The sequence below is a fragment of the Oncorhynchus kisutch genome, linkage group LG2 (genome assembly GCF_002021735.2).
Source record: "Oncorhynchus kisutch isolate 150728-3 linkage group LG2, Okis_V2, whole genome shotgun sequence".
NCBI lineage: Eukaryota > Metazoa > Chordata > Actinopteri > Salmoniformes > Salmonidae > Oncorhynchus > Oncorhynchus kisutch.
Window position 1 is genome coordinate 33,527,441 of NC_034175.2, and position 15,763 is coordinate 33,543,203.

At 41.9% G+C, this 15,763-nt stretch overlaps 1 protein-coding gene across 3 annotated transcripts; it reads left to right on the forward strand.

The window, feature by feature from the left end:
• Window positions 1-4,006: 4,006 nt before the first annotated feature.
• On the forward strand, window positions 4,007-14,217 carry LOC109904053 (SLAIN motif-containing protein 1). Of its 3 annotated transcripts, none has more exons than XM_031793492.1 (7): window positions 4,007-4,163; window positions 7,211-7,350; window positions 7,793-7,948; window positions 11,848-12,195; window positions 12,506-12,688; window positions 12,984-13,299; window positions 13,761-14,217. In XM_031793492.1, exons 3-7 carry the CDS (start codon window positions 7,840-7,842, stop codon window positions 13,834-13,836), a joined length of 1,032 nt encoding a protein of 343 aa, XP_031649352.1. In that variant the 5' UTR covers window positions 4,007-4,163; window positions 7,211-7,350; window positions 7,793-7,839; the 3' UTR covers window positions 13,837-14,217. The 3 variants fall into 3 exon arrangements, with proteins under 3 accessions (XP_031649352.1, XP_031649355.1, XP_031649358.1); XM_031793495.1 differs by having other exon boundaries at window positions 4,013-4,163; window positions 7,799-7,948; window positions 13,761-14,060; XM_031793498.1 differs by having other exon boundaries at window positions 4,145-4,163; window positions 7,211-7,297; window positions 13,761-14,060.
• The last annotated feature ends 1,546 nt before the right edge of the window (window positions 14,218-15,763 follow it).

Below are 15,763 nucleotides of genomic sequence, written 5' to 3' on the forward strand. Positions count from 1 at the left end.
TAATTCCAAATAGTTGCACATAGTGACTATATCCACTTTGTCCTATGGAACATAAAGGATGATAATGTAGTATTCACAGCCACATCCATGTATGATTTGACCTCCCAACATAAATTGATACATTTATGAAAAAAATAATATATATATAATAAAAAAAGTAGACACTTTAAGATTAAAACATGTCAAAAGTATTATGAATACACATTTTGCAGAATACTTGAAAAGGGTGATTTGGTGCAGTGAACAAGTGACTTTGTGAATTGGTTTATTGTGCTCAGTCAATTGAAAATGTGCTCAGAGTGTGTGTGTTATTATTTGTCAGTCTAAGTATTTCAATCTAACCTCCCCCTCCATGTGCTCTTCTCCCCAGGCAAGTGGAGGAGAAGCATCAGCAACTCGGGTCTGGTGTCCTCTGTCCGTCCTTACAGCTCCATCACAGAGTGGATCTCTCCCCTCAGCTGCCCAATCCTGCCTTACACTAAACCTGCTGTGCTAACCACAGAGTCCACAGGTAACATCCTGCACTGCGTGGCCAGCACTATCAAAGCCTACAACATGAACTGACACACTTAATTTTCTCACCACTTTCCAACCAGAATAGACAGAGTGGTGAACATTTGATTGATCGTTTGCGCATAAATGTGTATTTTATTTATCTCATATAGCCTCTGAATATAACATTGATGTATACACAGACACGGTGACTGAGTTCATCAAGAAGTGTATAGGGGATGAGTTCCCACTGGGACTGTTAAAACCTATCCAAATCAGAAACCGTGGGTAGATGGTAGCATTCGCACAAAACTGAAAGCGCAAACCACCGTATTTAACCATGGCAAGGTGACTGGGAATATGGTTGAATACAAACAGTGCAGTTATTCCCTCCGTAAGGAGTTCAAACAGGGAAAACATCAGTACAGAGATAAAATGGAGTCGCAATTCAACAGCTCAGACAAAGACTATCTGGCATGGTCTACAGACAATCAGGGATTACAAAGGGAGAACCAGCCACGTCGTGGACTCCAACGTCTTGCTCCCGGACAAGCTAAACACCTTCGCCAGCTTTGAGGATAACAAAGCTCCCAAGGACTGCTCCCAAGGACTGTGGGCTCTTGTTCTCCGTGGCCAACGTGAGTAAGACTTTTAAGCGTGTTAACCCTAGCAAGGCTGCAGGCCTAGACGGCATCGCTAGCTGCGTACTCAGAGCATGCGCAGACCAGCTTGCTGCAGTGTTTACGGACATATTCAATCTCTCGTTATCCCAGTCTGCTGTCCCCACTTGCTTCAAGATGTCCACCATCGTTCCTGTTCCCAAGAAAGCAAAGGTAACTGAACTAAATTACTATTGCCCTGTAGCACTCACTTCTGTTATCATGGAGTGCTTTGAGAGGCTAGTTAAGGATCATATCACCTTTCCTGACACCCTAGACCCACTTCAATATGCATAACGCCCAATAGATCCACAAACGATGCAATCGCACTGCTCTATCCCATCTGGACAAGAAGAATCGCTATGTAAGAATGCTATTCTTTGACTATAGCTCAGCCTTCAACACCATAGTAATACCCTCCAAGCTCATCATTAAGGTTGGGACCCTGGGTCTTAACCCCGCCCTGTGCAACTGGGTCCTGGGCTGCCACCAGGTGGTGAAAGTAGGAAAAAACACCTCCACTTCACTGATCCTCAATACAGGGGCCCACAAGGTTGTATGCTCAGCCCCCTCTTGTACTCCCTGTTCACCCATGACTGCTTGCTACGCACGCCTCCAACTCAATCATAAAGTTTGCAGACGACACAACAGTAGTAGGCCTAATTACCAACAATGACCAGACAGCCTACAGGGAGGAGGTGAAGGCCCTGGAGGAGTGGTGCCAGGAAAATAACCTCTCCCTCAACGTCATCAAAATGAAGGAGCTGTATTGGACTTCAGGAAACACAGTGGAGAAGGTGAAAAGCTTCAAGTTCCTCGGCGTACACATCACGGACAATCTGAAAGGGTCCCCCCTCACAGAAAGAGTGGTGTAGAAGGAGCAACAGCACCTTTTCAATCTCAGGAGGCGGAAGAAATTTGTCTTGGCCCATTAGACCCTCACACATTTTTACAGATACATAATTGGGAGCATCTTGTCAGGCAGTATAACGGCCTGGTACGGCAACTGCACCGCCAGCAACCGCGGGGCTCTCCAGAGGGTGGTGTGGTTTGCCCAACGCATCACCGGGGGCGCACTGCCTGCCCTCCAGGACACCTACAGCACCTGATGTTACAGGAAGGCCAAAAAGACAGAAGCTGTTTTTCAGTCTCTCTCAAGTCCATCAGACTGTTAAATAGCCATCACTAGCTGGATAACACCCGGTTACTCAACCCTGCACCTTAGAGGCTGCTGCCCTATATACCCAGACATGGAATCACTGGTCACTTTAAAAATGGAACACTAGTCACTTTAATAATGCTAAATACTGCTTTACTCATTTCATATGTATTGGAGCAGTGGCTTCTTCCTTGCTGAGCGGTATAGGACCGTTTTACTGTGGATATAGATACTTTTGTACCCGTTTCCTCCAGCATCTTCACAAGGTCCTTTGCTGTTCTGGGATTGATTTGCACTTTTCACACCATTTTCCGCACTTTGTCTCTCTAGGAGACAGAACGCATCTCCTTACTGAGCGGTATGACGACTGCGTGGTCCCATGGTGTTTATACTTGCGTACTATTGTTTGTATAGATGAACGTGGTACCTTCTGGCATTTGGAAATTGCTCCCAAGGGTGAACCAGACTTGTGGAGGTCTACAATCTTTTTTCTGAGGTCTTGGCTGATTTCTTTAGATTTTCCCATGATGTCAAGCAAAGAGGCACTGAGGCACTGGTAGGCCTTGACATACATCCACAGGTACACCTCCAATTGACTCAAATTATGTCAATTAGCCTTTCAGAAGCTTTTAAAGCCATGACATAATTTTCTGGAATTTTCCAAGCTGTTTAAAGGCACAGTCAACTTAGTGTATGTAAATTCTTACCCACTGGAATTTGGATACAGTGAGTTATAAGTGAAATAATCTGTCTGTAATACCTGTCTGTAAACAAAGTAGTGTTCTTAACCGACTTGCCAAAACTATAGTTTGTGGAGTGGTTGAAAAACAAGTTAATGACTCCAACCTAAGTGTATGTAAACTTCCAACTGTATGTGTTTGTGACCAATATAATTTCATTTGATTTGAAGTCAAGGTAAGCTTTTGGTTTTACACATTTTTTGACACCGGGGCCTGTCGGTGTAAGTGCTAAAGTTCTTACTCATTGTACACTATAACGTTACTGCATGAATGTATCGGGTTTACTAACGTGTTCTATTAGCTATGTTGAGTATTGTTACGAATCCCTTTTGGCCCGACAGTCTAGGGGGGGATGGTAATGAGACCCGTAACATAACTCATGCAAATTATAATTGTGACAAAGTAAAAGTGAGAATGAAATAACCACGACTACTGAAATCTACCGTCAAACTCAGGGTTTATTGTAAAACACACGGTAATGGGGTAGCAGGAAAAGGGGCTGAGCTGGACCCAAGGAAAGAAACAATAAGCATTCAAAAACACCCCTAAGTGAGACTAGCCTACTTTAACAACAGCTAACTAACTAACCAAAAATACAGCGGGTGGTCCGCCCTGTTCTAACTAGTGTATTTAACAAAGTCTACCTACGGGTAGTGTATGCCCATGGGCGACTTGTCTTGGTTTCCCCACCAGCAAACAAACACCATAACCAAAACAATACTCACAGGTGATGACAAAGTGCTATGGAGGTGCTCAAACAAAAGAGAGGTTAATACACAAAGAGAGAGTGAACCACAGAGACCTACAGACATAGCATTTACAGAGAGAATGAGCTCTAGAGCAAACAACTGACAGGGTTTTTAAACCAAGGGAAAGGAACTGTGATAGGGTAGGAAACAGGAGGAGGTGTGTCTTCTGATTGATGATTGGATGGTTGACTGATTGGGGAGTGATGATTTTCACCTGTGAGGGGAGAAGGAGAGAAAAGAACACAGGATACACACACACAGACACAGGATACCTGCATCCGTAACAAGTATAATATTACTTTAGCTAATATGGTCACATACAGCTGATGTGTTGTGCATTGAAGTCCACAAGTGAAGGGAAAAGGTAAGAGGAGGAGAGCGCATAGATGTGAGAATGTCACGACTTCCGCCGAAGTTGGCTCCTCTGCCTGTTCGGGTGGTGCTCGGCGGTCGTCGTCACAGTCCTACTAGCCACTACCGATTCCTTTTTCGTTTGTCTGTTGGTTTTGTCTTATTAGTTTCACCTGTGTGTATTTTAGTTTAATTAGTGTCCTTATATATAGTAGGTTGTCCCGCCCCTGTTTTGTGCGGGATTGTTTTTATTACTCTGTATGGTGTTTTTTTTCGTGTGGTTATTCTCCGGACTATTTTGGTCCTGTGTTTGGGCTGGTCTATTGTATGCGCCCTGTGTGTTGGCGTGACCGTTTTTGTGCGCCGGAGAATAAATTGACAATCTACTGAACCCTGCTCTCTGCGCCTGATTCCACCCACCACTCCTAGTAAATCGTGACAGAGAAGGAATACAACGTGGCTGCTATGAAAGTGAACTGTGTTAAACGGAATGAAACAGGGTTACATTTGTCCAATAGAATCTCTCGTTTGAAACTGTCGGACTAATGATTACACCCTAGATCAGCTAGATGAATGGAAGAGTGTGCAAGGCTGTATTGAATGTGTCACTGTCTGTCGCCTCAAATTTTCCCTTGACCTGTGTGCACCTATGTTGTAAACTTTCATTCATAGGTCTAGGTTGTAGCAATCTCATGATGGGTATAGGGAAAATTTGAGTATCATGTAGCCTGAACATATCGCTGTTACATTGAACTGGGTGAATGGAATATGCTGTAATAGAAATAAGGCCATGCTCATGAAGGAAAAAATTATCTGTTGTATGTGTAAGAAATTCAGTGACCGCATATGACTCTAGGACTGTTAATCATACATATTTCATTTTACTTATCATAAAATAATTTCAAGTATATTAAACTTATGATTTACAAATTATGATCCCTGGCTTGAACCTTTCAGAATGTATTCACACCCCTCAACATTTTTCACATTTTGTTATGTTAATTGATTTAATTGTCATTTTTTGTTAACGATTTACACAAAATTCTCTAATGTCAATGTTTTTTATTAATGGAAAATGAAACGCTAATATAGTTTGATTAGATAACTTTTCAACCCTGTGAGTCAATATGTTAAAATCAGCAGCTATTACAGCTGCGAGTCTTTCTGGGTAAGTCACTAAGAGCTTTGCACACCTGGATTGTAAAATATTTGCCCATTAATCTTTTAAAAATGATTCAGCTCAGTCAAGTTGGTTGTTGATCATTGCTAGACACCTCTATCAAGGCTGTCCATAGATTTTCAAGCCGATTTAAGTCAAAACTGTAACTAGGGCACTCAGGAACTTTCTATAACATCTTGGTAAGCAACTCCAGTGTATATTGGGCATTGTGCTTTAGGTAATTGTCCTGCTGAAAGGTGAATTTGTTTTATGATTAGTGGTACTCACTGATGTGTTGTCTGTTGGAAACATACGTTTTCTTCTTGTTAGGTGCCTCATAAGAAGAGGTAGGTGCAGGAATCAGGAGCAGGAGAGCAAGGAAGTCCCAGTGGCACAGTCATTTATTATAAAGTCCCAACACAACAACAACAGGTGGGGAAACACACCCCAACGAAGTCGGCACACATAGGGAAAAATCATGAGGAGAAACCTCTACTCCTAATACAATACCGACAATACAACGACTGTGGAAAAAAAAACCTGTGGCGCAAAACATGCACCCCTAACAGAGCAAACACAGCAAATAATCCCGCACAAAGACTATCAGGCAGCGGAGGTTAATAAACCCACCGAAATTAACTAATAGGACACAGGTGTAAACAAAACAGACAGACACAAACGAAAAGGAAAAATGGATCGGTGGCAGCTAGTAGGTCGGCGACGACGACCGCCGAGCACCGCGCGAACAGGGAGAGGAGCCACCTTCGGTGGAAGTCGTGACACTTCTAGGATTTTGCCTGTGCTTAGCTCTATTCCTTTTATATTTAAAAACTCCCTAGTCCTTGCCGATGACTAGCATACCCATAACATGATGTAGCCACCACCATGCTTCAAAATATGAAGAGTGGAACTCAGTGATGTGTTTTGTTTGATTTGCCCCAAGCATAACATAACAAAAAGTGAATTTCTTTGGCAGTTTTTTTGCAGTATTATTTTTATTCTGTACTGGCGTCCTTCTTTTCACTATTTCATTTATGTTAGTAGTGTTGAGTAACTACAATATTGTTGATCCATCCTCATTTATGTCCTATCACAGTAATTAAATCTAACTGTTTTAAAATCACCATTGGCCTCATGGTGAAATCCCTGAGCGGTTTCCTTCCTCTCTGGCAACTGAGTTAGGAAGGCTGCCTGTGTCTTTGTAGTGACTGTGTGTATTGATACACAATTCAAAGTGTAATTAATAACTGCACCATGCTCAATGGGATATTCAATGTCCGTGTTTGTTTTGTTTTTCCCGTCTACCATTAGGTGCCCTTTGTGAATCATTGGAAAACTGAGGGACCTTACAGATAATTGTATGTGTTGGGTACAGAGATGGGGAAGTCATTTAAAAATCAAGTCAAACACTATTATTGCACAGAGTGAGTCCATGCAACTTGTGACTTGTTAAACATATTTTTACACCTGAACTTATTTAGACTTGCCAAAACAAAGGGGTTGAATACTTATTGACTCAAACCATTTCAACTTTTCATTTTTTATTAATTTGTAAACACTTTGTCATTATGGGATATTGTGTGTAGATCAGTGACACAAAATCTCAATTTAATAAATGTTTTATTTAGGCTATAACACAACAAAATGTGGAAAAAGTCAAGGGTGTGAATACTTTCCGAAGGCAGTGTATTTTTGAGAGGGTTAGATTGCTGTCAGCAAAAATAGTAATAGTTCCACCTTGACCTTTGATGCTGGCTAGGTATACTTTTTGTCTTTCAATACTTTCAAATCTATATAATGTGCCTAAGGACTACGGGCTAGGGGTTGATTTGGGATAGTGTCAAGGCTTTCTATGGCTCTCCCTCTCTATTTTGAACCCATTTCCTCTTTCTTTTTCCCAGCTCCTTTCTCTGCATCCTGCCATCCCTTGCTCCAGCAGCAGACTCTCCCAGGGAGGGGCTCCTGCAGCCTTAACTCGGTTTACCACAGTAAGACTCATCACTGTTATGAAGCATGATGTACCATTGCTGAGTTAAAAGAGGTGAAGACCCATAATTCCATGAGTGATCATGTTGTCCTTGAAAGTAATAACACACTGAAATATGTTAATTCACCAACAGTACTGAAGCATCCTCACTCCACAGCAATATCAAATGTATCACACTATTCCAAAAATATTTGTATTCACCTCATATTTTTATTCACATCTTCTTGCACTGAACTATTGTGTTCAGTACACTACAGAAAAAGGAAAGGAGCTGCAGTGAATTCATATATTAGCTTTAACAACACATTACTTTACCATACATTACCATGTGAAGCTGTGGAAGACCATCATCCAACCTCCAGAACCCTATATCTGTTTGTTTGTTTTTTTATAGCATCTTTGAGATACTCATTTGAATGAATTTGAATGACTCTATAAAATAAATATATTATTATTCATTACCGTACATTAGCATACATTACCGTGTCCTCTGTAGTTGCAGGTGTGAGTCGGCAGCATGCTGCGGTCAGCCCCCAGTCTTCCATGGATAGTGAGGTGGGCACTTCAGAGCTGGAGGATGACACTATATCTATGGGCTATAAACTACAGGACATGACAGACGTACAGGTCATGGCTCGACTGCAGGAGGAGAGTGAGTAGATTACACTCTACTGCTTTTGTAATGATAAATATCTTCATCAGTTGGGAATTGTACAAGTAGAAATGAACAATAAACTCAATAACATTTTGTTTTGGATACACCTTATAAACACACTAGATGATGTGGAAGGAACATATGTAGCTGTATATGCTAACAATATTCATTGTTGTTCATTGTTCTACCATGAAGCACAAATGTGACGACAGGCTTGATTTGGTCTTATGTAGCAAAATTTAAAATGTAAAAAGTAGAAACTCAGAGCTAGAAAATTTTATATCATACACTACAGTTGAGGAACAATGGGGAAGTAATTCTGCTTTGAAAGTTGATACATTTGCAACCCCACTTTTGAAAAAAAATGGTTCTTGAATGTTTTGGTACACCTACTGGAGAGCTCTTCTTTGGCTACACCCATTCAGCATCATTCACACCCTAAGCCCCACCCATCTCTTTAAGAATTCACATGTGAGGCCATGTGCTAAACAGAGAGAGTATGGTAGTGTATGTTTGTATACAGTTGTTGCATCATGGGCATTCTATTGTCGTCCGACATCAAACTTGTCGTTATGAAAAAGTATAAACACAAAAACGACAGGCTGCATGACATCAGCAGCCTGGTTAAAAATGAATTTAGTGTATGTCAATCTAGCATACCATGCAACTAAAATCAACTTTCTAAACAATGTTTTTGTTCCTCTCTAGCTTTTTAGCTAGCTAACGTTAAGTTAGCTGGCTAGCCAGTTCCAATAATGACCATATAATGAATAGTGCATTCGGAAAGTATTCAGACCCTTTTACTTTTTTTCTTATCAATCTACACACAATACCCCATAATGACAAAGTAAAAGCTGTTGTTTAGAAACTTTTGCTAGTGTATTAAAAAAAACTGATATCATAATTACACAAGTATTCAGACTTTACTCAGTACTTTGTTGAAGCAGCTTTGGCAGCGTTGAGTCTTCTTGGGTATGATGCTACAAGCTTGGCACACCTGTATTTGGGGAGTTTCTTCCATTTTTTTCTGCAGATCCTCTCAAGCTCTGTCAGGATGGATGGGGAACGTCGCGGCACAGCTTTTTTCAGATCTCTCCAGAGATGTTTGATCGGGCTCTGGCTGGGCCAGAGGACATTCAGAGTCTTGTCCCGAAGCAACTCCTGCATTGTCTTGGCTGTGTGTTTAAGGTCATTGTCCTGTTGGAAGGTGAACCTTTGCCCCAGTCTGAAGTCCTGAGCGCTCTAGAGCAGGTTTTCTTCAAGGATCTCTCTGTACTTTGCTCTGTTCATCTTTCCCTCGATCCTGACTAGTCTCCCAGTTCCTGCCGCTGTAAAACATCCCCACAGCACGATCCTGCCAACACCATGCTTCAACGTAGGGATGGTGTCAGGTTTCCTCCAGACGTGACACTTGGCATTCAGGCCAAAGAGTTCCATCTTGGTTTCATCAGACCAGAGAATCTTGTTTCTGTTAATTGAACGATTAGAATATTCCACCCTGAAACCATATAATTGTATGGAATTATAATCAATAAATGTGTAGTTCTAGTCAGAATTAGGGTAAAACAATATAGCTAATGTTTATGTCTTTGTAGTGTCTTAAAAACAGACTGTCTGTGCAGGATTCGGTGCCGACCTTGGCTGGGGGCCACTGAGAGTACTTCCCAGGGTCTCCCTATCTTGAAGGAGGACGGGGAGTGATTCCCACGGCCTCCCCTAATCTTTGTCGGCTGGGTAGTGGGATAGTATGTGCGTAGGATATCTACTGTTTTTGTGGAAGTATGTGCGCAGCTGTAAAATGGATGTCCTTCTATTCTTGACTTTAGAACGTTCTCTGAATAAACTGTGCTAACCTTTTGCATAAGCTGAGTCTTTGACTAATTATTATTATACCCATGGTCTTACAAACCACGGGGATTTGTCAGAGCTATTGATTGTTAGTTATTATCATTGGGATTGAAAATTCTCATGACAGTTTCACATGGTCTGAGAGTCATTTATGTGCCTTTTGGCAAACTCCAAGCGGGCTGTCAAGTGCCTTTTACTGAGGAGTGACTTCCGTCTGGCCACTCTACCATAAAGGCCTGATTGGCGGAGTGCTGCAGAGATGGTTGTCCTTCTGGAAGGTTCTCTCATCTCCACAGAGGAACTCTGGAGCTCTTTCCGGGTGACCATCGGTTTCTTGGTCACCTCCCTGACCAAGGCCCTTCTCCCCCGATTGCTCAGTTTAAGTGGGCGGCCAGCTCTAGGAAGAGTCTTGGTGATTTCAAACTTCAATTTAAGAATGGAGGCCACTGGGTTCTTGGGGACCTTCATTGCTGCAGAATGTTTTTTGTACCCTTCCCCAGATTTTGTACCTCGACACAATCGTATCCTGGAGCTCAACGGACAATTCCTTCGACCTCATGGCTTGGTTTTTACTCTGACATGCACTGTTGACCGTATGACCTTATATAGACAGGTGTGTGCCTTTCCAAATCATGTCCAATCAATTGAATTTACCACAGTGTAGACTCCAATCAAGTTGTAGAAACATCTCAAGGATGATCAATGGAAACAGGATGCACCTGAGCTCAATTTCTAGTCTCATAGCAAACGGTCTGAATACTTATGTAAATAAATTGTGGAATTAAAATAAACAAATTGTGGAAAAAGTCAAGCAGTCTGAATACTTTCCGAAATGCACTGTAGCTGACAGCGTCTTAACTTTAGCTCATTTGTATGAATTATTACAGGAAAATAAACTCACAACAAGGTCATTATTTACAAGTTAATGGTGAGCTAATTACAAAAAATTGCTTAAGGTTATGAGTGTGATGAGATAAAAGCAAGGCATTCTACCAGAGAATTTTAGAACTTGGACACTGTCTCATTGGCCTAACGCAGGGGTCTCCAACCATGTTTCTGGAGAGCTACCATCCAGTAGGTTTTCGCTCCAACCCCAGTTGTAACTAACCTGGTTCAGCTTATCAACCTGGTAATTATTAGAATCAGGTGTGCTAGGTAAGGGTTGGAGTGAAAACCTACAGGACGGTAAGCTCTTCAGGAAGAGGGTTGGAGAGCCCTGGCCTATCCTTATATCCTAATTTGACTTTGGTGCAGGTCATGTTGTTCTTCACATTACAGTCTATGGTAAACACACACTATATCAACTAAAATGATTGTTTATTTGTAACATGCACAGGATACAGAATGTGTATGCGGGACAGCGAAATGGTTACTTGCATAGTGAATTCTTTTGTCTAGACATGTAGCTATATAAACAATTAACCATAATCCCAAATCTTAAAATTACTACCCTGCATGAATCTATAGGTAGCAAAAGCTAACCAACAAGATTCAATGTAAACTAGCTAGCTAACATTAGGCTATAACTAGCAATGCAACTGGATCGGCGTTGCAAATAATATTACCACACAGAGTAATCCGGAGACAGGCGTTCTCTTTTTGACTCCCTCCGCATATTTGCAATCAAACGCCTTCCAACGGGCATTCCACTGATTTCAAAACTCGCTCTGCCAGAAAGTGGAGAGTATTAGCAACAGTTTTGCAGTTCTTCTTGATCTCGTTCAAAAAGAGCTGCGTTAGAAAGGATTACCTACACATACTGACCAGCTCATGTTATAGACAGAAGAGTGCTACATGGCAGACCAATCTGAACTCATCTCTCGGCATGTCCGGCTAATCCATTTTCTCAGCGAATCGTGGCTAGAGGGAAGGTTCCTATCGTTTTCCGTGGCTAAATCACCTAGGCTCATAATTTAACAATTGTATTCATATTTACAGATGGCATACATGTTTGTTATCAAGGAACATGAAAGTGAAAATAAAGAAAACCCTTGAATGAGTAGGTGTGTCCAAACTTTTGGGTGGTACTGTATGTCTCCTTTCACCAGGCCTGCGTCAGGAGTACGCCACTACGTCTTCTTCGACCACGGCCAGCCGTCGCAGCTCCAGCTTCTCACTCCGGTGCAGCGAGATGGACCTGGACGAGGAAGAGGAGGATGAGGAGGGCTACAACCAGCTCCCTCCGCCCCAGCCTCGGCTGCTCCGGACTGGGTCCATGCAGTGGGGCAGCCTGTCTCACTCACACACCTTCTCCAGTATCTCCAGTATCAGGGAGTGCAGCAGACGCAGCACCTCCACCCCTCAGTACTCACTCAGTGGGTTGTCCCAGTACCAGCAGCAATTCTCTGGACCCTCCAGACTCATCGTGGACACATATGGATACAGGTCCAGCACAGGTCAGTCTAGAGCTGGGGTGTTCCATCCTAGTAGACCCACAGGGTATGCAGGCTTTTGTTCTGGCCCAATGCTAACACATCTAATTCAACTGATCAGCTGATCATCAGGCCTTGAGTAGTTGAATTGTGTTGGTACTGAGCTGGAATTAAAGCCTGCATACCCTGTTGATCTCCAGGACCAGGACTGAAGAACACTGGCCTAAACGCAGAGTAATACATTTCATGCATGTCTTCCCGGTTTGATTGCAATGGATTTTTAACTTCCCTCTTTTGACTGTGGACATTTGATTGTGTGTCCATTGTTACGTAGACAAGCTGCGGAGAAGCATGCCCAACCTGATCCGAGCTCCCAGCATGCATTGCGATCCCAGTGTTGTTCCAAGCCTGGTGTCTCCTGTCAATCACTCATCTGGTCCCTCCTCCCTGCCAGTAACCATGCGGAACAGCCAAAGCTTCGACTCGTCCAATGGGCTCGCACGACTTCAGTCCTCCAGTAAGATACCTCCCATTTTGGTTTACCATCAGTTGTGTCAGTACAGGAATCCTGCACACTGTCTTGCCCTTTATTTTGATTTATTGTTTTCCTCCTCCTGTTACAGAGTTTTTATTTTTTTGATACATGTTATGTATAAAATATGTTGATTCTTTACACAATGACTTAACAGAAAAGGAACCAGTATCACCTGTTTATTTAAGCCTATTTAATTTAAGCTCATTGCACCCCACATTCTTGGGTTAGAATAGTTTGATGACTGACTAACCCTTCTTTCCTTTTCCTCTGCCTTCAGTTCCCTCCACCGCCCAGCTCAGCCAGCGATTCCAGAGTGTGGGAAACTTCCACACAACCCCCAGACACCCTGTCAAGGCCACAGCCTATGTCAGCCCCACGGTCCAACAGGGTCCCTTCTCCTCCTCCAACACCCTCTCTACCTCTGCCATTCTTAACAACATCCCCAGCAGTGCACCCAAGGCCCTCAAAGTCACCATCCCCAGTGGTGTCCCCCAGCCCTCCTCCATCCCCCGTAGTGCCTTACCACGACCCGCCTCCTTCACAGGGACCGGTGGCACCCCCCGCCCCAGCAAGATTGCCCAGCCCACACACAGGTACATAGGGTCATTCGGACTAAGGGTGAAAAGATGCCTGTCTATTATAATTTCCAAATTAACATTAGCGTGCTATAAAAAATAATATGATTATAGATTATCTACTGTATGTTATCCATGATATTATATAATATTACCGTTAGCTGATTATTGTAGCCTCAAGAATGTGGGTACTTTATCGAGGGTCATGTTCAATAGAAAAGTATGAGAGGAAAAGAAGTATTTCTATCAAATGTTGTTGTTGTTACACTTTATATGAAGGGTACCTACATAAGAACTTCATAACCAATACAAAACACGTTCATTAGCAGTGCAACATATCCTCATACGATTGGGTCTAAATGTATAACTCAACTCTCCCATTTCATCCTGAGTGATTTATCTTTGAATCTTTCTCTATATAAATATATCTCCCTCCCTCTCTCTCACTCTCTCTCTCGACCCCTCTCACTTTCTTGCAGTCTATTGACCCCCCCAAAGAGCCTGGCTGCGCTAAGCGCCCTGAGAGACGGCAGCTGGAAGGATGGCTGCTACTGAACCCGGGATGTTGTATAACACCTCATCATTCATTGGGTTACTGTAAGATCTCTATGTTCTGAACCAAGGCCTGAGGCCATGGATCATTCATATGGGCCATATGAGTCGCAGCTTGAAGGGATACAGTGCATTTACAAAGTATTCACACCCCTTGACCTTCTCCACATTTTGTTGTGTTACAGCCTGAATTTAAAATGGATTAACATTTGATTTATTTTGTCACTGGCCCATAATGTCAAAGTGGAAATATGTTTTAACATTTATTTTGACAAATAAATTAAAAATGAAAAGCTGAAATGTCTGAAGCCAATAACTATTCAACCCTTTGTTATGGCAAGACTAAATACGTTTGGAAGTAAAACATGTTTAACAAGTCACATGGACTCCCTCTTGTCTGCAATAATATTGTTTAACATTATTTTTGAATGACTACATCATCTCTGTACCCCACACATTCAATAATCTGTAAGGTCCCTCAGTCAATCAATGGTGACTTTAAAAGAGTTACTGGCTGTGATAGGAGAAATCTGAGGATGGATAGTCACTCCACAATACTAACCTAATTGACACAGAGCAAAAAGAAGGAAGCCTGTACAGAATTAAAACAATTCCAAAACATGCATCCTGTTTGCAACAAAGCACAAAAGTAATACTGCAAAAAATGTGGCAAAGCAATTAAATTTGGGTCCTGAATACAAAGTGTTATGTTTGGGGCATATCCAATACAACACATTACTGAGTACCACTCCATATTTTCAAGCATAGTGGTGGCTGCATCATGTTATGGGTATGCTTGTAATAGTTAAGGACTGGGGAGTTTTTCAGGATAAAAAAGAAATGGAATGGAGCTAAGCACAGGCAAAATCCTAGAGGAAACCCTGTTTCAGTCTGCTGTCCACCAGACACTGCGAGATGAATTCACCTTTCAGCAGGACAATAACCTCAAACACAAGAAGACAGTGAATTTCCTGAGTGGCCGAGTTACAGTTTTGACTTAAATCTACCTGAAAATCTATGGCAAATGGTTGTCTAACAATGATCAACAACCAATTTGACAGAGCTTGAAGAATTTAAAATAATAATAGGCAAATGTTGCACAATCCAGGTGTGGAAAGTGCTTAGAGACTTAGAGACCCAGAAAGACTCACAGCTGTAATCGCTGCCAAAGATGCTTCTATAAAGTGTTGACTCAGGGGTGTAAATGAGATATCTGTATTTCATTTTCAATACATTTGCAAAAATGTCTAAAAACATGTTTTCACTTTGTCATTATGGGGTATTGTGTGTAGTTGGGTAAGGATAAAATATAAAGGGTATGAATACTTTCGGAAGGTACTTTAGTTTTAGTTTTCCCTGATGTTCGTAGAGATTGCATTCACAGTACACTCAAAAATGCTATCTATAGTAGAACCTGTGACCATAGAATAACCCTTTGAAGAACCCTTTTCTTGTTCCAGGTAGAACCCTCTGTGGAAAGGGTTCTACCTGGAACCAAAAAGGGTTCTGCTATGGGGACAGAGTGTACACGTAAATTACCTTTAAAAGTCAAGTCAATGTGTTTGTCGATAATGCACATTTCATTGAATCCCGGCCTTGGAATCATTGTTCTAGAAAACTGAGACTATTCTTATGGACTGAGGAGAGATCGAAACAGCAGAATCTAATCTACCTGTTGTGTAATAGACCGTTCAAGAGGATAAAAGTGGAAGACACTTTTACAAGAAGGCAATATGGTGATAATCAATGATCTTCATTGACCATATTTCCTGGTCTGAGTTGGCAGTATTAGTTGCAATAGATAGAGCCACAAAACTCTCATTCATGTGATTGAATCCATCTCTAGCCAAAATGTCAGCAAGGCCAGTATTCTTATATTGGTTTTTAGTCCTGGTCGGATACAAGCAAGAACTTTGGAACAAACATTCCT